General features: G+C 36.7%; 1 protein-coding gene across 1 annotated transcript in view; it reads right to left on the bottom strand.

Moving 5' to 3' along the window:
* LOC127643274 (E3 ubiquitin-protein ligase znrf3) overlaps positions 1-27,523 on the bottom strand; it is a 104,061-nt gene that overhangs the window by 11,779 nt on the left and 64,759 nt on the right. Inside the window, exon 3 of the mRNA XM_052125945.1 lies at positions 4,178-4,252. Coding sequence (XP_051981905.1) covers positions 4,178-4,252 — 75 coding nt within the window. The remainder of the gene's footprint in view (positions 1-4,177; positions 4,253-27,523) is intronic.

Raw genomic sequence — 27,523 nt, 5'->3', positions numbered from 1 at the left:
TTTGGGTCAACATTTCATCTTCAAGCATGATAATGACCCAAAGCATACCTCACTTCTGGTGAAGAACAACCTCTAAATGAGCAAAGTGAATGTCTTTGACTGGTCTGCACAAAGCCCAGACTTGAATCCCATAGAAAATGTGGGCCACATTGAAGACTAGAGTCCAACAAATCTGGAGGAGCGGGTCTTGTCAAATGTCAGGTTACGTCGATATAGGACTTGTTTTACTGTGGATATAGATCCTTATCTTCCTGTTTCCTCCAGCATCTTCTCAAGGTCCTTTGCTGTTGTTCTGGGATTGATTTGCACTTTTCGCCCCAAACTACGTTCATGTCTAGGAGACAGAATGAGTCTCCTTCCTGAGCGGTATGATGGCTGTGTGGTCCCATGGTGTTTATACTTGCATACTATTGTTTGTACAGATGTTAAGGTAGGCCTTAAAATACATCCACAGGTACACCTCCAATTGAATGAAATTAGCCTATCAGAAGCTAATTGGCTAACTACCTAAATGGCTTGACATTTTCTGGAATTCTCCAAGCTGCTTAAAGGCACAGTTAAATTAGTGTATGTAAACTTCTGACCCACTATAATTGTAATATAGTCAATTAAAAGTGAAATAATCAGCCTGTAAACAATTGTTGGAAAAATTGTGTTATGCACAAAGAAGATTTACCTTTATGCATTTGGCAGACGCTTTTATCCAAAGCGACTAACAGAGCTCTTATTACAGGGACAATCCCCCTGGAGCAACCTGGAGTTAAGTGTCTTGCTCAAGGACACAATGGTGGTGGCTGTGGGGATCGAACCAGCGACCTTCTGATTAACAGTTATGTGCTTTAGCCCACTACACCACCACCACTCCAGAAGATGTCCTAAAAGACTTGCCAAAGCTATATTTTGCTTAATATAAAATCTGTGGAGTGGTTAAAAAATGACTTCAACCTAAGTGTATGTAAACTTTTGACTTGCATTGTAGAAACTCAAAAAAGTGTGGGGCAGGCAAATCGATAAATACATGTAATTATTTGAAACGAATAGCGTTTCCAATCATTATTCAGTCTGCCAAATCAACATGGACTCTGTTTCCAGGGAAAAAGCGCTCAACAGCAACATACACCCATGTGAAAAAGCGAACTATAGAGTCCAGACATGGAAACTGTGGTTAGGGCTTTTTTCTGTATAGAAGAGGAAAGTAGTAGTAAACCAATTGCATGTTGCAAATGTGGATGCTCGATTTAGCCTTGTAGCTCCCTCAGACTGCAGCTCAAGTCTGTAATTTGAAAAACCTGAGGGAAATACCAGGGACATTCAAGCCTCCATTTCTCCCTCTGTCGTCATGTCTCCCATGTGAAATATGGGAAGTTGAAAGTTAAGTTATTTAAGAGTTTTTCCCCCCTCTTATTTTTTGGGTCTGTTGGGTTTTCATTCAGGAAAAGATTCACAGACTCAAAGAAAGCCTCCCATTTCAAACGAGGGTTTCGCCATGTCTCTTCACTATACATCCTTGGGTGTCTCTTCAACTACAGAACATTTGTGCTCAGTGGTTCGTATTTAAACTCACTGATTTTACCTTTTTTGGTAACACTTTACAATAAGGTTCCATTCGTTAACATTAATGCATTAGGTATCATGAACAAACAATATATTGTTTCCAGCATTTATTAATCTTTGTAAAATTAGGTTAATAAAAATACAACTGTTCAATGTTAGTTCATGGTGCATTACCTCATGTTACAAATAAAACTTTTGATTTTAAAAATGTATATGTTAAAATTAAAATGAACTAAGATAAATAAATGCTTAAGTATTGTACATTGTTAGTTCATGTTAACTAATGTTGCTAACTAATGTTTACAAATGGAACCTTATTGTAAAGCGTTTTTATATATGAAGGTCACACAGTCCATACTTTCTAAATGTTTGGAAAGTGAAAAAAGACCCTTGTCCCAGATTAAAATATGAATTACATTATAGTATTAAAAAGTAATACTATATTATTAAAAATTATATTATATATTATTAATCACATTTTTAAAGCTATGATAATATTGTAAAGTGAAATAAACCATTTCAATATTGGTGTGAAAATTATTTTAATACATTTACACACAATTTACTACTTTAATAGTTTTTAATTTTGTGTTGAACCATATCCCAGATCTAAATATGAAAAAATTTGAAATAACAAATATTTAAATTTGAATTGCTTTTTTAAAACTGAAACACAGAGTGAAAAAAAAAATGTTTCAGTATTAATGTTTCAAGTATTGTTATAGTGTGAAAATTATTTACATACGTTTTATACAAATAGCTTTAAAGATCATTCCCACCACAACCATTCCCCCCAAAGAAATGTTTAAAATGTTAACCTCACCACTGTTTATTTCTACCACAGTATAAACAGTGAGCATGTTTACATGCACACCAATATGTTGATTACTCCCAAAAATCAGATTGTTTTAAAAAAAAAAAAAAAAAAAATCGGACAAAGTAAGAATTCCATGTTGGCATGATATTTGAAATAATCGCGTTATTCTCTGCTTTCTGACGTCAAACAGAGGCATGCACACAACACATGCACACATTGTATACGCCGATAAGAACACTAGATAAGGTGTTTACATGATATGCAAAAATCTACCCGTGCCGATCAATTTATTCTAACACCGTTTATGACCTTACACCGATAAAGGAACGTCATTTATTGTGTTTATATGACCACATGCGTTGTCATCTTATTACACATAATTGGTGTAAGACCGTGCATGTAAACCTGCTCTGTGATTCAAGATTTGGTGAAAATTTGATGTTCACTTCAATGGACCAAAAAAGCACATTGAAATAACAACATGTAAGAAACAATGCATGTACGTCATGTGATAGAAATTTGGATCCTGACAGCACATGTACTTCGATGCACAAACAGCATTCACTTATCAGCGAGACATTCCTTGTCAACATAAGAACGACATCTCGCACAATTATGACACTTTAAAATGGCTTTGATATTTTGTGAAGAAAATGTAAGGGGTGCTTGTCCGAGCGGCTTGGATGCTAGGGTGTTCTGGGTGGTTGTTTACTGGCCAAAGTCAAAAGAGCCCACCCAAGATCTTTTGATCCCAAGATATGTGTGGATTCCCTTTTCAATGCAAGTGAACTATGTGATTGTATCCGACTGCTTTTTCACCCACAAGTTAGATCACTTAGAAAAGTAATGGCACACTTATACTCAAGCCGCACTATCTGAGGTCTTCACAATGTACGCGTGCTCACTACTGGAAGAAAACACATACCAAGAGAAAGAAAATGAAGTGAACTAGGTTAGGATCTAACAGGTGATGATGAAAGCTTTTCTCTTAATGCTTCAACCCCGTGATTAAAACGCTCTCCTTATCCTCCCCAAAGCCTTGAGGCTTTAAATTCTAATCTGTGCGGCTGAGGAAGCCGAATGAGTCTGGACAGAGGTGCTGGTACTGGAATGCACTGCACTGACTCCTTTCATGTGGTCTACACAGAAGCTCTTTTATCTCGTCTGTACACCATTTACAACTGAACGAGGCAGAGGGGAAAAAAGAAAAGCAAGTCTGGGCCTGGCAAGGAAGAGGAAAATACCACAGTGAAAGGGAGGGGAGTGGAAAAAAAGACCCTTGGTCTTTCTCAAAAGCACAGACAAAGAAAAGAACTTGCACAAATCAGCCTTTTCCAGAGACAGGGATAGGTGCTTAATTCCATTAAGAAAACGAAAATAAAGTAGAACTGGTCAACATACAATTCACAATCTATAATTAGGTTTGCGTTACCTGAGTAACGTAAGGAAGTAACCATGCTTGCAAGGCAGCCAAAGGATACAGAATCCCTTTTTGCATACTAAGCATGCAAGGTTAAATTAGTAAAACTAAAACAAATAGTGTGTTGAAAAGAGTATGCCAAAGGTCTGGGATGAAATAATATCTCAAGTGGATTTTAAAAGCATGCATCTTTATCTGGTAATAAAGCAAGCAATATTGCGCTTTGCAAAATATTAGCCAAAAGCACACACAGATGCACCAGAAAACCATTTGCATACTAAATGTTATGTACTATAAATTAAGCATTACCAAATAGGATCAAATCCAGTCAAAGCCATCCTGACATTTGGCATATTGCTAATGTTACTGACAATCTTAACACCCACCTGATCGATAGCATCTGGATTTTCAGAAACGTCAAAGATAACAGCTGTGGCCCCTCTTTGAACGGCTCTCTTCGCCTGCAAGACAGAAGACAACAAAAAGAGGTAATTTAACAACACTTTAATGTGAAAAGCGAAGAAAAGCAAAGAGCTTTGAAGCATTCCCTGCATAAAAGTAATTAAAGCATTTATGGGAAAAGACAACACAAATCAGAACACAAGAAACTGTAAGACCGCACAAACCCAAAATGCTTAAAACATGGGCAGATCAGCATGGAGAAGCATTAGGCTCTACATCAAAGCCTTTCTTAAATTAAAAGATTTGCATTCATTTGAAAGCTTCCCATTTTTAAAAGGCAGGCTGCAGTAAGTCTTTCCTTGAGGCCTAAGTAAATATTTCCACACCATGTTAAATGTTCGGTTCAAAAACATCCTATTTCGCTCCAAACCAATAGAGGTCACTCTAAGACTTCAGCTCGATGGCTGACCTCACAAGAGTCAGTGTGCATGTGTGTAGAACCACAACTACACTAAGATACTTTGTGATGATTAAAGTGGCTCTGTACGTAACTACAGTTCAGAGCTTTGATCACATGGATTTAGTTGTGCTATCAATGCTTCATTTATTTATCGTTTCATTGCCATCCTACAGTTGTTTTCTTTCTTTCTTTCTATTTTTAATGGATGATCGACATCATCATTTAGCCAGAATCGCATTTTGTTTACACTATGAAGGCTGGGTATGTTCCAACTCCACTCATGCAATAGTAAAAGAACAGGCCGAAACAAAAAAAGAAAAAGAAAGAGATCAAAGTGACAATGCACAGCTCTATAACTGTTATCAGAGTAGCAAAATGATGGCACCGCTACAACACCAAGGCATTCTGGGTAGTGTGAGAGAAAGCATGGCCTCTCCACACACTGCCTGTGTGCTTTTGCATGTCTGCGAGTGTGTGAGTGACCGAGAAATTGCCAATGACTGTTCTAGAAACAATGCATGTACCCGCAGTTGCTATTACACCGTTCATTTATGTCAAAAGTGATTTATAAGCCTTAAATTAAGGGCAAAATGAAAGTTTGTTTAGTTCAAATGTAATAACAGCAAAGCAAGAATTTGTAATTGGTATGATCGGTTTACCACTTTAGCTAGGTACCTACTCCAGAAGATAGTTTAACAGTGTTTTGTGAGTATTTTTCCCTTAGGATTTACCATCAAAGTTTTATACACCAGATGGTATCACAAGAGATGCAAAAAAAAATTATAATAAAAAGCAATGAAGAAACTGGATCTTGCATTATTATATAATGGTTCTTCCATTATTTCCTATTGATATCCTTTTCATTATATGTCCTTTATACTGTTAACCCTTCTGTTTTGGGAAAAAATTCCAAACACCTGTTTTGTTCGGGTCAAAAAACACCTGGTTGAGTACAGCACATATACAGCTCGTCACTTTTGATTATAATCAAACACAAAACATACACTAATAAACATAAAAAGTGGCAAAAATAAATAAATAAAATAAACATTAAAATTGAAATAAACTTCTTTCCTAGTGTTTTGTCCCGCGTGGGTGCAGGGTCCACTTCACATATTTGATTTAGCACAGTTTTACGCCGGATGCCCTTCCTGACGCAACCCCCAGTGGCTGCGGGACTCTCACTCACACATACGGGGCAATTTAGAGTCTCCAATTCACTTAACCTGCATGTTTTTGGACTTATGGGGGAAACCAGAGCACCAGGAGGAAACCCATGCAAAAACAGGGAGAACATTCAAACGCCACACAAAAAGGCCCTGGGTAAGCCAGGACTAGAACCCGGGACCTTCTCGCTGTGAGACAACAGTGCTATCCGCTGAGACACCAAGCTAGGTGGCACAATTATGTGGCACTCTTATTTCAGCATATAGGCCTATTAATATAAATATTTACTAGCTGTATATGCCAACATTAGTTAATGCATTATGAAATACCATGAACAACTGACATTTCATAAATCTAGATGATACTGTAAAAACGTAGCTATCATTGTTAGTTCTTGAATGCATTAACGAATAAATAAATAACCTTATTGTAAAGTGTTACAAATAAAATAAAAAAAAACATTATGCAGTACGTATATGGAAAAAAAAGTATGGTGGTAAAAACGAAAGGCGTTTTTGATGGATGATTTAATTTTTGAAATATTTTATTATGCTACAAGACATACTGAACAGTCTTTGATGATGGTCTGTCATTTTCATATAAAAGTGAATATGCTCAGTAAACATTTGAATGAGGAAGAATCCAGTGTGAGTCATTGGATACTGGATGAGGGAACACCATCCTTGAGATGAAAAACAAGTGGAAGTTAATGACTGTTTATGTCTTGTCACCATTTAGATTCATACTACCATTTAGCTGATTGACTGATCCAAAGGAATGCGGAAATAGACTGAACTCCCTCTCTCTACCTTGCTTGCTTCACATCAATGTGCTTAGAACTCTTCAGCTGTGGTTCGGCTCTTTTGAAGATAGCAATGTTAGTTAATTATTAATAGTGCTTGATAAAAGAGCTTTAGAAGTAAAAAGCATGGCTGAAAGAACAAGGGAAGAATGGAAAGCAACAAAGTGAGAGAGAGAGCACGTGTCAAACAGACAAATAGAAAAAGGCGTAGAATTTACTTTGAGCAAGCTCTGCATTGTAGCAATTTGCCTCATGCGAGCAAAACAATTTAAATGGTATATGGTCTGCAATTATATAGCACTTTTTTTTTTTACCTTGGAGGTTACCAAAGCGCTTTACACTGTGTCGCATTCACTCATTCACACACACACATTCACACACCAATGGCGGCAGAGCTGCCATGCAAGGCGCTAGCCTGCCATTGGGAACAACTTGGGGTTCAGTGACTTGCCCAAGGACACTTCAGCATGTGGAGTCATTTGCGCCAACCCTGCGATTAGCAGCCGATATGCTCTACCACCTGAGCCACAGCCGCCCCAAAGCTCCAAGATGAACTATGCAACCCCCCTGACACACCTTTTTCAGGTGTCCCACCCCCATCACACACTGCCCACCAGTCAAATGCAACGAAAGCCCTTCATGCACCACAAGCATGCTCCTGTTCTGCTACATGTAGTTTTGAAGTCTGAAAAATCAACAGACAGATGGATCTTTGACAGCACCTTTGAAATGCATAAATGCCCTACTGCAACAAGTGTCAGAAATAAATCATTCAATTTAAAATCAACCTTGTCCTTTAAGGGTCAATACTTGTCCAATGTAACTTGACTTACAGTGGGCTTTTTCTCTTTTATGAGAGAATATGCTGCAGCTAGATTATAACATGATGCTCATGATGTAGTGAATCAAATTAACGTGTCACTGTGTGCATCTTATCATGAAGAAAATCAGCTATTCAAGCTCTATTGGTTTTTGTGTGTTAAAGTTGAATCGAAGTGACCATAAAAGGTGAGAGAGTGTAGTCTTAGCCTATTATACAATGCAAAAAATATGGTTTAAGATTTGTCTTTTTTTAATTTGTTTTCCAATATAAATATCTAAAACTTTAGGAGCTATACTGCAGAAGATAAGTGTTATCAGAGAATGTTGAATATAATATTTAAATATTTTAAAATATAAATCCTAAACAAGATACATTTACCTGAGAACAACATATAAGATATTTATAGTCGCTTTCAGAGAATAGATCTCGAATATAAGTCTATTTTTTCTTTACTGCACTGGCAAAAGTATGAACAGGTAAAAAAATACACTTATATACAAAATACACTTACATTCAAGATACTTCCTTTAAAAACAAGTCTAAATATATTGTATGTTGCTTCTCAAGTAAATGTATCTTTGTTTTAAGGATTTGTAGATCATTTTAAATGGAAAACAAGACAAACACTTGAAAACAATAAGATTTTTTGCAGTGAATTGTTTTAATGAATTAAACAATACAAATCAAAGTATTTTTTTCCTTGTAATTCAGTGAATGTCATTTAGAGATATTTTTAAAAGATGATTTTGTCCTCTTTATTGTTAGTAAGCATGTGTAATACAACTTTTAAGTCTAGGCACAAGCTGAATAGTCGGTTAAAAACTAATGATTAATCGTTGCAATAACACATAGTCGAATAATCGACAATAATTAGTCAATTATCAAAATAATCACTAGTTGTAGCCCTAACTACAGTACATGTATAGTCTTTTAAAGCAACCACCTCTCCATTCTTCCTGCTTTCTCAACTTTTTCCTTTCGATTTCTCCCCCTTGTCCCTTTTTACATTTCAGAAATCCTACATGCACTCAGTGAATCTCTCCGCACTGCTATAATTAAAGTAATTAAGTACTCAGTAAGCAAAGCTCTGCCATTACGCTGTAATTTCAGGTTGCCTTCTGGCCTTTGGGTTTCCTCAAAGATAAAGGCATACTATCCTCATTTAGAATTTACTTGCATGTGGTGAGATTTTCTTTTCATCACCCTTAATTTTCTCTGAAAGTGCCAAGACATTACTGCAAGTCCTAGGTTCCTGGAGTGGGAAAAATGGAAATGGCAAAGAGAGAAAATAAAGTAAAAACTGTGCCTTCTTGGTTACTCATAGTCAGTGGAAGTCTGTATGCCTTCATTACTTTGGGTTTGCCTGGGCTACACATAATATGAAAATCCAAATAATACACTTAGCTCATGTTTACACTTCTCTCTGGTGCAATGATCAGATGCCAATACCATGATACTTCAATACATTGATTACCACAATCATATACCTTGGAATTTACATTGTGCTCTCAAGGGACTTCAAAGTCTGACATTCATTCTCTTTCATATATATATATATATATTACTTTTTTCCCCCAATAAAATAAAGCTTCAATGAAAAATTTAGTCAGTAATGTTGGAACCGCTTGATAACCCATAAAGGCATTCAATGCTGTGCAATATAGACTAACAATATAACACAGTTTCTTGAACATTATTGCTTGAGTATGTACTGCACCAATATATCTATTGGGTATGTTAGTATGCATGCTATTTGTGCTACTGTATATTCTCCATAATGCACCAAATCCTTTTACTTAGAAATTGAGTACAGACCATACAACACATGCCAACAAGCAGGAACGAACAACCGAACGAACAAGCGCACACGCACACACACCTCATGAGGGCTTACTCTTACTGTTTAATATTTGTCTTATGGACAAAAGAGTCCATTAAGCAACAACCGCTGCATTTTACAGCAACCATGAGGACAGTGTGTTACAAATTAAAAAGATTTTTATGGGTGATTTTTTTTTTTATGAAGCTTGTAAAAGTCATGTAGTTACACAAATGACAGTATAAACCATAAACCTAGTTCTAAATGATACTTCCTATCCCTTCAGCAACACTACCTGTACATTGAACATATTGCTCAAGAAACAAAGATATTTTATAAAGAATCCTAATTATCATAGTTAGCATCATTATGGTTCATTCCTTTTTTAGATTTTCACCTTTATTCATTAAAACTTAACAATACGCCACACTGTACTACAATTAAATCTCTATGAAGTAATGTTCTACCATGCACATCTTAAAAGTAAAACGGCAAATCACCCTTAATATTCTTCCTATATATGTTATTTGGACTCTGTGAAGTCCAAAGTGAGTAATGCCTTTTTGTGTATTGTATACCTCAAATTAATCGAATGGTAAGATTAAGTCCTGGGTGGTTCAATGACGTCAAGGTTTGTTTGAACAGGGTTTCTTCAGGTTTTATGAAGCTAATATTTTTTAAATGAGGGATCATAAAAATTTAGCACTGCCCCGAAGAAGCTATTTGACATAACACATCCTTACATATATTCCACATGACAAAATAGTAACTGAATTTACACATGATCCTGTTAAGTTTACATTCCCTTGGTTCTAATATGGTGTGTTGCTTTCTAGATGATCAAATACTGTTTGTGTAATAATAGTTCATGAAACCCTGCTTTATTCTGAGCAGTGAAGATGTCCACTTTTCTAAAGAAAAAACCCAACTACAGTAAAATTATTTGGTTTCTCTGCATCTTCTGCACATTTGAGTTCTTCCCAAATGTGGCTATATTTGAGGGACTAATACACAACTATTACAAAAGGTGCAAACAATTCTTGATGCTCAAGAAGGCAACATAAATATTGGTGGTATCACTTCTAGTACTTTGAATGTAATTAAAGGTGTACCACAGGGATCGGTCCTTGGGCCATTATTATTTATATTTTATATATTAATAATATTGGGCTAAATATCACATACTCTTATTTTCATCTACGCATGACATGATGCGACAACACTGGATCAGGCTCGGAGTCATCTTCAGTTTGATTTTAATATAGTTCATCAAACATTGAGGGATTTAAAAGCAGATGAATCTAACCTTATGATGTTTTCAAATAGGAGGAGGAGATTGGTAGTTTCTACTTTCATGTCAGTGTGGATTATTGTGATATTATTTATATGCAGGAGCCTAAGTGTTTACAGATGTTGCATTTAGTTTATCATGGAGCACTAAGGTTTATTACTAATTCAAAAGCCCTTACCCATCATTGTTTGCTGTACTCTTGGGTTGTATGGCCCACGTTGTCATCACATAGACTTAAGCAGTGGTACATATTTATCTATAAAATTATTTTGGGTTTGCTTCCTTTGTATCTACAGCAGTATATCTTTTAAAAAGGTGTAAAGAATAATGGTCTTCATTAACAAGATTATTATCTTTTAAATATTCAGAAAATCTGTACAAATATGGGTAAAAGGGCGTTTAGTTATGTTGCTCCATTGAATTGGAACCAGTTACAAGATAAATTATGTTTTAAAGAGTTGGCCTCTCTAAATCAATTTAAGAGTATCTTAAATGAATTGGCCTCAGATTTACATGATTGTAATTGTTTTAAGTGATGTGTACATTTTGTATATGAAATTGACATATTTGTTTTATGTTTAAATGTTTTTTGTTTTAACCAAGTGTGCTGCCTGTCTTGGCCAGGACCCTCTTGCAAAAGAGATTTTAAATCTCAAGAGTTTTTATTTCCTGGTTAAATGTTTTTTTTTTTTTTTTAAATAACTAAGAACCACCAAGGGGTGCAAACATTTGAACAGTATGATTTGTGTAAATTAGAGTAAATTACGAGTTATGTAGCTTTTGAAGGGCAGTACTACATAAAAAAAAATATAATCTCTTATAGGCTATTTGTATACATTCTGAAAGGGGTGTGGAAACTTATAAAAACAAAAGGGTTATAGAGACTTCTGCACTTAACTGTATAGGCTATATAGTTTGTGAAATTTTATATTTTATATTGTTTTTTTTCACGATTTATCCACATTTTAGCTTTTTTTAAAGTACAAATTCCATGTAGCCTATCCTTTCCATATGATGTTATATTGCATGTGTAATTATGAAATGACTTCACAATATTGTAACCAAAAATTCAAAATTCAACCCCCACAGCAGACCATATAAGTACTTGTACTACATAAATGTGCAATGTAGCTGTCTAAATGTGACTTTGTCTGATTTACCTCCGTGCACATGGGGAAATAAACATTTCAGAAAAATACTCGCTTACATATTCCCATGCTCCACAAAAAAAATTGATTGGCTTTTTCAGCTCGCTGTTGAAAACACATTTTTTATTGGTGCACTTGTGCTGAATGACAGGATGACAAAGAGTGAGCGCCAAGCGTATGACATCATTGCCTTGGTATCCAGATCCATTTCAGCAGATTTGCAGAAAGACTAGAATGAAAGTATCATCAAATCAACGTGCAACGCTTCGAAACTGCTTCTCTTCTCTGCAAACGATACCAAAGACAATAGCGAGAAGGAAAATTAGTATATCAAATGTAAGTAGAAAAAAATCAGCGAGCCTACCAGCTGAAACCAGGACATGATTACAATGTTTAGAGAATTGTCGGGACACCAGGACACACCTCTTCAAAATGGGACGTCTGGCCACCCAACTTAAACGCAATGAGAAAACAATACCGCAACAAGAAAACAATCCCTCATACAACATTTAATGCCATGACCTTATGAATTTGACTTGTGACTTGTTGCTCTGATTTAACACCTTTTTAAGGCCTTGTTTTGCGGATTGGCGAATTAAGACTTAAGACCCGCAGAAACCCTGTTTGAGAATGAGCTAATTTCTAAAATAACATTTTGTCTCTTTAAAAGAAGAAAGTGTATTCAATACCCAAGATCCTTCATTCACAAGAACCATTGATTGTCACTATGAAGTCTAATCTAGATGTCGTCAAATTACTGACATAAAAACGCCTTTCTTGGGCATTTCAGTCTATTTCAACAATTCCTTAAAGCCCTGACCCAGTTGAATGAGAATTCTACATGATTTCAGTGACATCAGTGTTAGCGAATCAATGTTTAAGATGAAGACATGTCTCATTTTAACTTTCACTTAAAGCTTGCATTGACCAAGTCAATTTTTATGGGCTATTTTGAAGCATTTTCACTGAAGGCGAGAGGTAAAAGGGTCTTAACTGCAAGTAGTCACATCGTCCATGGTCATTTACCATAAAACAGGTTTTGATTTTGGCCCGGTTAGTGGACGCAGTGACCTAACTGAAATGGCAGTCTCATTGGAGGCCCCTGTTAAGTAGTGCAGAACTAATAAAGGATCATTTCAAGGAAGGCACTAGGAGACCCTGAACAGAAGGTCAACTTCTTGTTGGACCTGATCTGAGAACAGCTTTTTTATTCTTCTAACTAAGCAATAAATGTTTAAGCAATTGAAAAGATAAATAGACAAAATAACTTAAATAGTCTAAGGACTGGGCTATAGAATGGGGTATATAGACTGGGCCAAAATATTTCATGACATAATGCATTGCAGCTAATAAACATTGTTTTAATAACTTGTTTTTACAGTGGGAACATTCACCTGTTAATTACCCAACTCTAAGGGTGTACTGCTTATTTAATATTCTTACTAGTTCCAGTGAATAAAGCTGCCATTCATTTCTTTTACAGCTAGTTTGACTGCACACTTAAGAGCTCTGAATTAAATTTTCTTCCTGCACAACTCATTGATGTATATATATATTTTTTATTTTTAATCAAACCACCCTAAAATATACTTTATCTCTTATTTCAAAGCAGGAATTTGTTTTCTAAGCACAAAATCTGACCACTCACAGGTCCTGTTGCATAACCAGAAATTACACTTGCACTTTGTGTGCAAGTGTATGTCTGTTTGTGTGTGCGCGTGTGTTTGTGTGTGAGAGAGCGAGGGGGCACCAAGCAAAGGGACGAAATCTGTAACTAGGCAAATACAGAGCTCTGCAGCCACTCAAAGTAGAGACACAATATTACATTTACAAATTCTGATATATCTGAATTAGAGATGTAAAAACGCATCTATGCAGTGCGGTGCATCTCATCTGTCAAAGTAATTCCGATGCATAAATTACAGAATTTAAGAATCGATTATCATTACTATATTAATATCTAATGTGACAGTCTCATATTTTACAAGCCTTCTCACAAAAGACACGGAGTAGAGGGGAAAGACAGCGCAATTTGAAATTAACAAAGTTTATGCGGCTGAGTTCACCCCACAAACCTACATACGATAAAATGGATGGATGGATGCTGCCAAGATCCCCTTCTGTCACTCACTCGATGTTGTGTCGATGAAGTGACACTAGGGGTCGATCTTGAGACCAAAACACCTTCAGATCTTTGAGAAAAGGCCAATGAGAATTGGCGAGTTGAATTTTGCAAGTCACTCCCCCCCCGACATACGGGTATAAAAGGGAGGCCAGCAGGCAAGTTCATTCAGATTTTTTTCTTCGGAGCCAAGCGGTCGCACTACAGCAAGCTGAAGTCGTCTGCTCACTCATTCACCTTCCCTTTTAGAGCGTTGCTGTTGGATCTGCTTTACAGCGGTCTCTCTCCACTCTGCTTTCCGCTGCAGACTACACCCCTACACTTCTGAAAGAGTTTATTTTCTCTAAAAGAGTGTGCAGAGTGACTCTGAACGTCTTTTTAAAGACACATCTTTTTAAAGATGCCATTCCGTCTCTGTGCAGTTCCTGGATGTGGTCGTTACCTCTCCACCTCTGATGGTCACAAACACTGCCTCACGTGTCTGGGCCAATGTCACGTTGAGGAAGTGTTCGAGGATGGTTCATGTTCTCACTGCGAGAACATGACCATGGCCACTTTACGGGTGTGGCTCTCCTTTCGAGGGAGCGCATTTTCAGCTGTCCCCCTTTCCGGCCCTCCTAACTACGGGTACGGTGTTGTCGGATGCTGAAGAATCGACCGGACTGCCACCTTCAGGTGTGGCAGCCCGGTTCTTCCCGGAGGTGCATGACGAGCTGATGTGGTCGTGGAGGGCACCATTTGAAGGACTCGATCCTTTGGCTGACTGCAGGAACTCAGGAGCTGGTATACAGACCACTCCCCAACTCCTCGAGTTGCTGGCGGTACTGCTCGCCCTGCGAAAGCTATGACAGTTGATTCACGGCAAGCACGTGTTGGTCCGGACGGACAACACCTTGACGGTGGCCTACGTAAACCGCCAAGGCAGTTTACGCTCCGTGTCATGTCACAACTTGTGTCCCTCTTGCCAAAGACAGAACTGTACCACTGTAACAGTCGGCTACGCAGTGCAAAACCTGAATGAACTTGCCTGCTGGCCTCCCTCTTATATGCCTGTATGTCTGGGGAGTGGCATGCAAATTCAACTCGCCAATTCTTATTGGCCTTTTCTCAAAGATCTGAAGGTGTTTTGGGCTCTCAAGATCGCCCCCTAGAGTCAATTCATTAAAACAACGTCTCGTTCCCTCTATCAGTCAACAGAGATTAAAACAGTAACCAAGACGTTTGGTTTTCTGTGTCTTTATTAAAAACTGTTTGAACTTACTTTAGTCAGATGGATGCAATGTCGTTGCCTTCTCAGATTATAGTATATTGTTCATTTTGCTTGTGTCTCCATAAAAATGAGTTTTCTTCATAAATTATTTTAACCAAGAATAGAATTTATCTTAAATAAATGTGATTAGGGCTGTCACTGTAGATTCGTTTGGTAATCGAGAAATCTAGTAATTATTCTGATGATTAATTGAGTCATCTGAAAAAATATCTAATATTACAGATTGCATAAAGTTATCGAGGTGAAGTCATGTTTGGCTTAAATGCATTAATTAGTTTTGATGAATTTTACGATTGAATAACAACAACAAAACAACTGTGCAAACAATAGCTAAAGCCAACAGACACCCAAAGCAGACCTATAATATAAATAGATGCATATTCAAGCTGACAGAGATTGGCTACTCCAGGTGTTCCCACATTGAGTTTTACCTGTAAACTATCAAATATTTATCGGATATAAATATTTTTGGGGCATTGTGATTATTTTTTAAACAATCATCACAAAATCTAATTTGCATGAGAAGATCGCATTACATACAAATGGAAATTAATTTACACAGAATAGAACTCAATAGAAAATAACCTCCTTAAATCATCTGGATTTGGTTAGATTTATTGAACAGAATGTGTTTGTGCATCCATAAATGTTTTTGTAACTTTAATCAAGTCTGACAGACATCTTTTTCTTGACATTATTTTATGTTGCTTAATAAAAGCCTAGACTGCAAAATGATTGTGTCGATAAATAGGTTCGAGCACATTCCAATGTTTTTTTTTTTTGTTTAGTTCAGCGTGTCCTGTGTGGCGATGAAGGTCTCCACTTCTCTCGCACATTCTGGACACGCAGCACTGAATCACATGCAGATGAGCATACCACTTGTGTGTCCGTGGGTTTGTGTAAACTGGATGTCATCTTTTCAAGTGCTGTTGCATTGCTGAAGTGATGTTTTTAAGTCCTGCATTGTCTTTCAAATCTAAAGTGAAGTGCTATCACACAGTTTACACCTCTTTTCGTAATGTGTTCGCACCCTCGTCTGTGGACTGTGTCACTAAAATCTTATTTTCAATTTGTCGTTTTGGCAATTTTGTAATAAAATGAGCTTTTTTTTAAATCTGGTAATCTAATTAAATAAGAGTAATCATGACAACCTTAAATATGATTGGTGGGTAGCCCTTGGTGTGAACAAAAACACTCACTATTTCATTCTTTTTCATAATAAATGCTACAGAATATAGGGAATAGGGAGAAATAGTGAGTTCTGAAGCGAACTAACCAGTAAGCTAAATGTCTGTTGTTGATTAGCGTTGCACTGTCTCTCACTGTGCCCATTGTCCTGTTCATTTTTAGAAATGTATTGTACTGTCCCATACTTTTTGCACACGTTTGCACATGCACTTTATATAGGTATGTTATTTAGTCTGTGTAGTCTCATGTGGTTCTGTGTTTGTCCTATGTTGTTTTTATGTAGCACCATGGTCCTGGAGGAACGTTGTCACGTTTAACTGTGTACTGTACTAACTGTATATGGTTGAACGACAATAAAAACCACTTGACTTGACTTCATCCAATGCATTTTTTTTGTTAATATATGCAGCTAAACATATATAAACCAATCCTCCTTGGTGCTAAATGCATATGTGACCCTAGTGCTCAAGTGTGGTGCATTTAGGTGCTGTCTATAGTAGGAATGTTCAGTAAAATCAAAATAAATTTTCTGAATATTTTTAAAAATGGTTATAAATCGTTACAAAATCTAATTGGATCGTATCGTGACCAATTTTCAGATTTCACAATGCATCGTAATCATTAGGTAAAGAATCGTAATTGAATCCTTGTTAGAGGGAATTTTAACACCCCTAATCTGAATAATCTTTTCCTTGTGCCATTTGTTTAGCCAATACTGCTATATCAGGCCACTCAAACAGAAGAACATTTTGATAGCACAGAGAAACATTTTTTTATACTTTTGGGGGGACTCAACCTACCAATGAGTTACTTATAGCCATCTATCCACATTTTTTAACATCTTCAAAAAATTACTCACATTACCTTTAAATTCTTCATGCAAATAGACATCAAGTGAATTTATGTAAAAGATAACACTGTTGTTGTAGAGCAACAGCCCAAACTACTATACTGTAAGTCCAAACATAAAGTCTAAACAAGGCCCAAAAACACAAATTTAATTCTACAATTCCACAGGTTATATATTCCCGATAGGTAAATGTTTCCTGCCGCTTAACCCAATATGTCATCAGCATTCATTATCAATGGCTGCATTTGGACCAACTAAATGGTGTTGATTTGGAAGAACTAAATGTTCCTCTCTCGATGATACCCACATGATCCCATCAGCAGAGCCTCAACGAAACAACACAATGACAGCGAGATGGTGATGTCATAGAAGTTTCCGTGGGAGGAAAAACACTGTTCATTATTTTTTCATTAATAGAATGAACTCTAGCTTTGGTTCCCCAGCTATGGCGGTGACATCCTGAGGGGTCGTAAAATTGCCCTCTTCTCCATTTATCATTCTCAAGGCTTTTCCCCCTCTCTGTCCTTTCCCTTCACAAAGATCAGTCAAAAAACACAACCACTAATTTAAAGCCCATTGGCATCCTGCTAACTCCAGTGGCTGCAATCACTGTGCCTCAGGATGGACAACCGCTAATTAAATTTCCCGCTTGCTTTTTTTTTTTGTTTTCCTCCTGCTCTCTTTTTGGGTGTATGTTTTGTTTTCATACTGGTTTTACAGCCTTAACTATTCACAGGAAAAGTAAACAAGACTGTTTTTGTATTCCTCCTCTCCATACATATCTGAGGTAAAGGATGTTGCAAGAGTTTTGAAAGAAATCCCAGTTACAGTAAAAAATGTGCAGATTTAATTCAGCCAAAAGTGATATTTCTATCATTTACTCACCCACATGTCATTCCAAACCTACACAAAATAATACATTCTTATTAGTGGTTGACCAATACATCTCAGAGGCCCATAAATCATGCTGATATTCATAATTTTTAATCATCGGCAAATCAATTTTCCCTTTTGGCTAATTTCTTGAGCCCACAAGGGTGCCAAGAACCTCTTATAATAAGCTAAATATTACTTTTTTTTTTTTAAGATTATTTTTTTAACAATTTAAAGTACATGTTATTTACTATATTAAATTGTGTGATATATGTCGGCCACCCTGCTCTCTGGATATCAGCACTGGCCATTAAAAAAACAATATCAGTCAAACACTACTTTAGACTCTGATGGTTTCTCACCTCCATACAATTACAATGAAATAATAAAACAAACAAAATAAAAAATATATTATAATAGTGGTCTAGTTTGTCAACCAATTCTTTAAAAAGATCCAACTCAAAAGAAATGATTCATTTTCAAACGATCATGTAAAAACATCATTGCTACTTCTCTCATGAACGTGCAGATGTCATGCTTTTTAGTGGATAGCGAATTCTATTTCAGCCTGTTCCTCACCTAAAGCTATCATATGGTTTCAAAAGACTTACATTGGCAGCCAAAAGTTTGGAATAATGTACAGATTTTGCTCTTTCAGAAGGAAATTGGTACTTTAATTCACCAAAGTGGCATTCAACGGATCACATAGTTAGGACATTTTTGAGTTGCCACAGTATGCAATAGACTGGCATGTCTTAAGGTCAATATTAGGTCAAAAATGGCAAAAAAGAAACAGCTTTCTCTAGAAACTCAGTCAATCATTGTTTGAGGTATAAAAGGCTATACAATGCTTAAAATTGCCCAAACAATTGCCAGACGATTTCATACAAAGGTGTACACTACAGTCTTCAAAGACAAAGGACAACTGGCTCTAACAAGGACAGAAAGAGATGTGGAAGGCCAGATTTACAGCTTAACAAGAGGATAAGTACATCAGAGTCAGAGAAATCGATGCCTCACATTTCCTCAGCTGACAGGTTTATTGAATTCTACCTGCTCAACACCAGTTTCATGTACAACAGTAAAGAGAAGACACAGGGATGCAGGCCTTATGGGAAGAATTGCAAAGAAAAAGTCACTTTAGTAACAGAAAAACAAAAAGAAAAGTTTACAGTGGGCAAAGAAACAAACATTGGACAACAGATAATTGGAAAAGAATATTATGGATCTTAACCCCATTGAGCTTTTGTGGGATCAGCTAGACTGTAAGTTGCGTGAGAAGTGCGCGCATCTATGGCAAGTGCTACATGAATTGTGGGGTGAAATGTCACCTGAGTATCTGGACAAACTGACAGCTAAAATGCCAAGGATCTGCAAAGCGGTCATTGTTCTTTTTTTTTTGACACAGGATCCAAAAAAAAAAACAGTGACCCTGCACAAGATGTTGCATAATCATCAAAACACAGTGAAACAAAGATGTTCATCTAGCGTGTTTACGTAGAACAACAAATTGTAAACTGGATGGTTGCAAAACAATCCCGTGTGAATAGCCCCTTAGGTGGAGATATTTGGCCTTAGCGTCTTGCTTTCTAATCAGTGTTTCTCAGATTAAGAAATTTGTTTTTAAAACGCTTTGACCGGAAAGGAGTTCCATTTGGAAATGTGTGGTTCGAGATCCACCTGTTCAGTTCCATTCTTTTGTGCACCGTCTGTTTGAACTGCCCCTTGGATCATAGTCTGAGCCGTTTCAACAATGAGTTCAGCTGAACAACATGGCTATCTGGAAATATTACAACCGTACATACAAATGTAATGAATGAAACATACTGTGGTATGTATGTTATTATGAAGCTTGAGTCTGTGCAACACTGTTACACGGAACCTTCTACTAAATTTGTCATTTTACTTAACATTTGAGAATATGAACAAACTAAAACTTTATTTTGATTCTACGCACATTAGGGTTAGGGTAATGGAATGCTCTTTTTTTAACAGCTAGGAATGATATTTACAATCATTTAACAGTGCTGCATGGTTTATATGTATTAATGAGCCCCGTGGACCAAGGAAACTTTATCAATTAAAACATCTGATGAATTCGAATTTTGGTAATAATTAAAGTAAAAGTTTGAATTTAGTTTCTCAGACCAGTTGACAATCCTAGTGCCAATTAACTGCAAATGCATGAAAATGAGTAGTTTTAATTAAATTTCCATCATTGTGTTTCAATGTTGACAGATTTGTTTTTCAGTTTTGGGTGAACTATTCCTTTAAGGTGTAAATGCTAAACTAAACACAGCTATAATTGCAAGCGCAACACTTCAAGACTTCATTTATTTTAAAGAGCTTGTCAGAGGACATCTATACAGTCAGTGTCACAAATGCAAAGAAATTTGAAAAGCTCTAAAATGATAAGACAAGAGAAAAGAGAGTTTGAGCATGGCTATTTTGCCAGCACAGCCTGTCCTTGTAGCCATAAATGGGAAAAGTGAGCTATTGCTCAGTACAGTTCAGCATTCAGAGCTTTTCTCAAAGAAGTCATTATTAAGAAAGTGTACTGTGAAATCCCCGTCAATGAAAACCCAATCCAGACAAGTTAAGATTTAATAAAGGTACCACAGCACGAGGCTGTGACAAATACACATACAGAAGTTAGCTTTAATAAGGTTAACACTGCAGAAAGAGGATCTGCTGACACTGTCTTAAGACAATAAGTCTCAAAGGGCCGCCCAGGGTCACTCACAGTTTAAAAATGTGGTGTCCTAAAGAGGTCAGCATCCAGACTACCTTCACAATCACCAGTCTACATACTTCAACATTAATGCCTGATACATATGTTTTCCTAATCGCTATTATAATTATCATTCCAATTCAATAATAATAATAATAATAATAACAATAAAAAATGTAAAAAAAATTACCACTGAGATAAAAACAAAAGTCTTGACTAAGTAGTCACTATAACAATATAAACATTAAATAAATGGGCCTGGACGAACATTCATATTACAAATATTAACCATGGTAACCACAGTTTCCACAGTTTTATTTTGACTACAAAACTACAATAAATTTATATAGAATATCATATAAATTTATTTAATTTCCTTTTGATGACAGTGGTGGCTGATATCAATGGTATATACACCCATATAAACATACATAGATATACAAATATATAGCCTAAAGTAGTCATTTGGTCATTATAACAAAAATACAGATATGGTGATCAAAATCCAAAGTCATATGAAAATAAATAAACTGATAACTTTCATAAATGTTATTAATGTTATGTGGGAAGAAAGAGACAAGAGTAATCCAGGAGACATTAATCTAACACAACTACATGTAGTAAATATATCTATAGAAAAATGCCAGTGGTCACTTTAATCCATGATATTAAATATAGGGATGCAACGAAACCACTTTTTCTCTTCCGATCCGATTTCGATATCGGAAATCTCTATCCGATACCAGTGTTGTTTTTGCATAATCAGTTTAGAATATCTTTACATTATTGTGTGGAACAAATTGGGTGTGCTCTTTAAAATGTAAAGAAACACAAACCTCCAACTACACATTATTTCAATATAAATGTATAGCTTATTAAGAAAATGTTTATTGTTAACTAGTATACTGGATAATGTAGCAGGGATAAAGGATTCAGATCTCTTTTTTTATTAATTTAGTTGTAAGATATCAGCTCACTTTTCATTAACAGTTATTTTTTTAAACCCATTCAACTTAAATATTGTTACAATTTGTAAACAAATAATAATATATTTTAATAGTAATATATATTAATATATCTCAATTGTGCACCTTTATCTATTAAACCCTCACACTTTTATTTTGACATTCTGAACTCTCCAGGAATTCCTGTAAGTGTGTCTGTTTGTAGGCAAGGTCACAGTAGTTTAATTCGCTTCTTATTCAAATTCTGCTAAAATGCTCCTCCAGTGCCGTTCTAAATGGATATTATAATTGAACCGAACTATTGAGCATCTACATCTGAGATGTTGTTCGTAAGTAGAGCTCAAATATTGCGCACCGCGTGAAGGCTAAAAGTAGCCACGTGTGTGTGTGTGTGTGTGTGTGTGTAAAAACAGAGCAGCACCATTCACTGAGGCACTGGAGCTGCACATGCATTTTATATAACTTACTTAAACGCAGCCTTTTGTGATTCACAGAGCTATTGCATGTCTAAGTGATTTTGAATAAAATACACAAGTCATATGAACTACTTTAATTGTGTTTTAATGGTTCTTTTATGTCATTTTTTGAGCTTGACAGAAATGAACATGACTAACACACAGTATCGGATTTGGATCGGGCTCGTCGGACCAATACACAATCCGTCTAAAAGCTTCAGTATCGGAGCATCCCAAATTAAATTATTAAATGCATGTAAGTGAATTGGGTCTCTGATTGCAGAACATAAAGCCAGTGTGGAGTCATCAGAACAGAGCTGGTTGTACACTGTGGTAAATGAGGACGACTAAATGTGAATGACTTTAATTAAAGGAGCATGAGTTCTCTGCCTTCATACCTCTCTAATCTAACCTTCCCTTGAAGTGGCTCTCTGTGCGTCTGCGGGATATTCAAGCTAAGCTTCATGAGTGTGTGTGTTGTGCGTCAGTGAGGGAGACACTTTGTGTGAGTGTGTGTGTGTGTCTTTGTAATGGGATCTGCATTTGTGGAGCTGCGTTTCTCCCCGGGCAAACAGAACAACAGGTTTAAACTCGGCCTATGCAAGACCACAGCTGCTTTCCAACACTTTATATTAACCCTTGCAGCGTTCACATCAAACCGAAGTATACTTATAAAAGAGTAAGCACCCACAGAGTAGGCAGTACCTATTTTTAAAAATGTAATTTACAAAATTGTAAACTTCTCTAAAATATCACATTACACACATTACTTCATGTAAAGTAATCATATTACTAATTAAGTTTGAGCTACTTTCTAAAACCCTTACTAATAATTTTCAAAATGTATTTCCACTCAACAAACTCAAAATCACAGATTGAAGAGCATTATCACTTGTGTGCCACGCGATCCACTGAGAATCTCTCGTGCAAATGCGCTCTTCTCTATCATACTACTGTACACTGGAGTGTCCATGCATTAACTGGGCTTCCGTCGATATCATGGTGCATAACAAACCTCATGCGACCAATTTGACTTCTACGTGAGATTTCTCTATTTTAAAGTGCTATGGAGCAATTCAACCATTTGAAACGGCTACAGCACTGACGTTCTGTACAGCACTGATGAGGAAAAGAGAAAACAACTGCACCAGCATCAACAACAAGACTTTTCACATCTTCACATCAACACACTCCTACTAACATTTACCACAGTAAACTTAAATAGATTTTTATTTTACAACTGTGGTAGTTGTATTAAAGTTTTTAAATGAGTTTACTTACACATGTGTACTTAACTAACAACTGAGGAGCAAATCATGGTCTTAAATATGGTAAACACAAGGGCAAGTATGCTACAATGTAGAATTTAAATTATGAAGAAAGTCATGTGTAATATTCAATATATTTCCTGTTCAAATTATGTTTGATATAAGGAAACAAACTGCCCTGGTTTGGATTCTTAAATTATTAAGAGTCTGATAAAAGAAAAACCATATCTGTTATGAAGTAGGAAACAAGCATATTTACTATAGAAGCACAGTCCCAAATCCTAAAAGTGGTTTATATTTATAGTGGTGAATATTATAACTAGCCATATAGTAATAAGGTGTTAAGTTAGTTTAATTTCCCAATGCACCTTAAAGTACAAAAAAGTCTGTTGAGTTCAGAAATTTCTAGATGTTCAGATGATCAAAAATAAATAATATTCATTACAAACATGAAGTGCAACAACTAATCTTAAATATTAACTGAGATCATAAAAAAAATTTTTTTTTAAACTGCATCACGATGAATGTGTACGCCGGCCACCACCGAAGACCATTTTTGACCCAGGAAAACCCTGCATGTACACATGTATTGTATAAATATATATGGAATGAGTAACCACATATATATTCACTGGTGTTTCAATTCTTAAAACAAGGCGTTGGATAGTAAGAAAGCTAACATTTTATGTTTGCATTGTATCGATTTGAAATTCTGTTTGATTGGTTGGACTCCATATGAAAAAAAGTATTGCTTTTATTTCTATAGAGCAAATCATATTATGATTTCAACAACTCCCAATGAGCTGAGAGAACAACAGTTTTATATTATAGCTTATAGCATATTCGATGCAATTTTAAATAATAAAAATACCAGGGGCATGAGATGAGTAGAACAAGAGACAATTTAGCAGAGATGGGCCACTTCTATTAAAGTGGAAGGGAGAAAATGAACACCCAACCAAGGAGCTCTAGCGCCCAACAGTCAACGGATGTATAAAGAAAGTCCCACCTTTCAGGAAAAAAAAGCCAATCACCTTTTAGATACAGACATCGCCTGTCAATCAATTCAATCAACATGTGCTTTAGCTATAAAAGCCAGTACAATTGTGTCTTTAGCGTAATATGTGGTGATTCCAGTGTTGTCAGATTTTATTGCCGATTAGAAATATGTTCTTCGATCGTAATCTTTACCAACCATTTTTGAAATTTCGGTCTTTCCCCATTCAAGTAGATAGGAGCTGCACAGTAAATAGCCTCACGAGAGCATTCCAAAGATGGCCGACAGTGGACTGACTTGCTAGAAAGACTTTTAGAAAAACTAGAAACTTTGTGAACAAGAGGCATTCGAGTTCTACACGCACAAAATTCATGAATTGTATTACAACCAACAGTTCTTTTACACAAGTAAAAGAACTGAGGTGTCTCGCTTTCAAAGAAAGAAATCTGATGGAATCATCTCACACAAGTTAATTCCGTTTTTTCCAACTCTCCCTCATTAATTCATCTTTCTCAAGGACGTTCTGTATGAGAGAAGCGAGAGGGAGAGTTCTCCTGTTTCCTGACTCTATTGTCCCTCCTGCTCCACAATGCTGTAATTCAACCACCCACAAGCCTTCTCTGCACTCACACGTCTCACACTTTAACAACTGTATCTTTACCTGACACACAAACTGGCAGCTTTGCGAACCTGAGGCTACCAGGTGCGTTAGCTTGTCCCGTTTTCAATTTCCTACCTCCAGTTCTACCCCCTACCAAAAGGAAAGACAAATCACAGATGAGATCTCTTTAACATCTCCAAAGTTTCTCCTAGAGGGCAATAGGATTAGATGGAGAGCTAAAGGAGACTTTAAATTCTGCTTCTCAGAATTTTCTCTTAAGAAAAAGGCCAAAAACATTTAGCCATTTTCCTCTATTTTTTCTGCATCTCCCTCTTGTGGTGTAGGTCTGTCTCTATCCTCTCATCTTTTTTTTTTTTTTACTCCCACTGCCCCTCCTTTGTAGAGTCCTCCAACTTTCTCTCAATTAGCAGGTGTGCTAACGCTTTGTTCTCCCCTTCTCTCTTTCTGTAGCCCTCTAAGTCACTCACAGCTGACCCCTTACATACACAACCCCTCTTCACACACGTACGCACATACACACTCCAATACCACCCCCCCTCAGGACTATAAAAGAGTCTTCAAACTGTGGGATGGAACTTAATCCATGAAAGAAAAAGTGAAGAAAAAAAAAAAAGCCCGCCAAGTGGCTCAGCCCATCCCAGCATGGCACGGCGTTCAAAGAGAAACACGCACAGTATTAATGCGCCTGGCAGACACAACATTACACTCTCTGTTCACCTTTGTTTCAGTAAACTCCAACACCCTTAAGATGTCTTCAATGGATAGCTCACGAAAAAATTTCTAATAATTTCCACACCTTCACCTTGTTCTTGACTTTCTTTTTTGCATTGAACACAATAGGCAGAATGTTATCCTCAGTTACTGTCATATGTTTCCACAGAATGAAAGTAAAAGGTGACCAGGAACAAATCAGCTTTGATAGGACATTCTGCTTGATATGTCCAAGAAAGAAAGTCATACAGTTTTGGAATGGTATGAGGGCAAGTTATGATATGATTTTCATTTTTGGGTGAGCAACACCTTTAAAAAGATGTGCTGTATATTCCACTCGATTGATTTTGGAAGAGTGCATTGGAAAATTCACAGGTGATTTGCAAAGTCTTTGATTTTGATTCCCTTGCAAACACTTAATACTTCTCGGGGGAGCTCTTTGAACTAAGATCCGCCATGACATTTTCCCTGGTGGCTTATCCGTATCTCTCTCTCTTTTCCTCCCTCTTTTACCCCTCCTCTCTCTCTCGCTTTTTCTCAAGCTCTTGTCTTAAGCTCCCCGGGTTTCTTTTCTTCCCTTTTTAAATAGAGGGCCAGGACTGTGAAGTCTAATAATGGTCATTTTGCCTCCCATTGAAGGCTGGGTAATTCTGCCAGGCCTCGGTTCACTTTGAAACACATGACACAGGGAGCTTCCCAGTGGCCATGGCAACTCACTCAGTGGGTTCCAAAGCCACAATTTTATACTTAAGGAGGGACAGAAAACCTGCAGACCAATAGAAAGAGGCTCCACCCTCGGGGAGAGAACCTTTGACACCATGCAAAGGAAAACCCAGTGAGATAATATCAGCAAGTTGAGGCATACACAAACATAAAAGAGAAATCCCCAGAGCTAGGGCCCCATCGGAGATCGGCGCTTCAAAAACGCTAACCATCCCCCCTCCCGTTCCTCCTACTTGTGGATGGTGTGTGTGTGCACATGTTTGCAATGAAATGTAAATGTGGGTTTTTTGTTAAATTCAATTCTTAAAGGGATAGCTCCAACTTAAAAACTAAAATTCAATCATTCTTTACACACCCTCATGTTATTTCAATGCCTGTAAGACTGACTGACTACTGTGGAGCACGAAAGGAGATATTATGGGCAAAATGTTTATCCTCAGTCACCCTTTACTTTTTTACATCTTTTTTTTCTCCAAGCAAGGAAAGTAAAAGGTAACTTAGGCAAACATACTGCCTAGCGGGTTTGAAACAACATATGGGTGTGTAAACAAATCAATGCCGTTTTATATTTATATCCAGAATAGACGAAAAGGAAATCAGAGTTTGAAAATCTAAACATTTGCACTTTTGTAGCAAAATCTTGCAGCTCAAGAGCTCTTTTTCTGACTGTGTAGCATTGTTTCTCTCTGGTTTTTTTAAGGTGACTCAAACACTGTGTAGTCAAACAGCAGGTAGGTGGAGGTGCTTCAAGCCGCCTCCAGCCTGCATCAGGATTTAGCTTCCTTTCTAGAGTAATTACAGCACACAAGGAGAAAATGTTCCAACTCATGAAAGAGGACTTCATCAAATGGTGACATATGAGAAAATGCATGTGTTCTAAGACATTTAACACTTTTTCTGAGAAAGGTGCACTAAGCTCTAGTCAGAACTCTTTTAAAAAGTACTGTGGCAATAACAGCAATGGCATCGTATGTAGGGCTTTATAGTGAATAATGCCCGATAAATTTATCGGTCAGCCGATATTAGACTTTCATGCATATATCGG

The sequence above is a fragment of the Xyrauchen texanus genome, chromosome 4 (assembly GCF_025860055.1).
Source record: "Xyrauchen texanus isolate HMW12.3.18 chromosome 4, RBS_HiC_50CHRs, whole genome shotgun sequence".
In the NCBI taxonomy this organism is placed as follows: Eukaryota; Metazoa; Chordata; class Actinopteri; order Cypriniformes; family Catostomidae; genus Xyrauchen; species Xyrauchen texanus.
The sequence above is the reverse complement of the archived record's forward strand: the minus strand, read 5'-3'. Positions and strand labels throughout refer to the sequence as shown.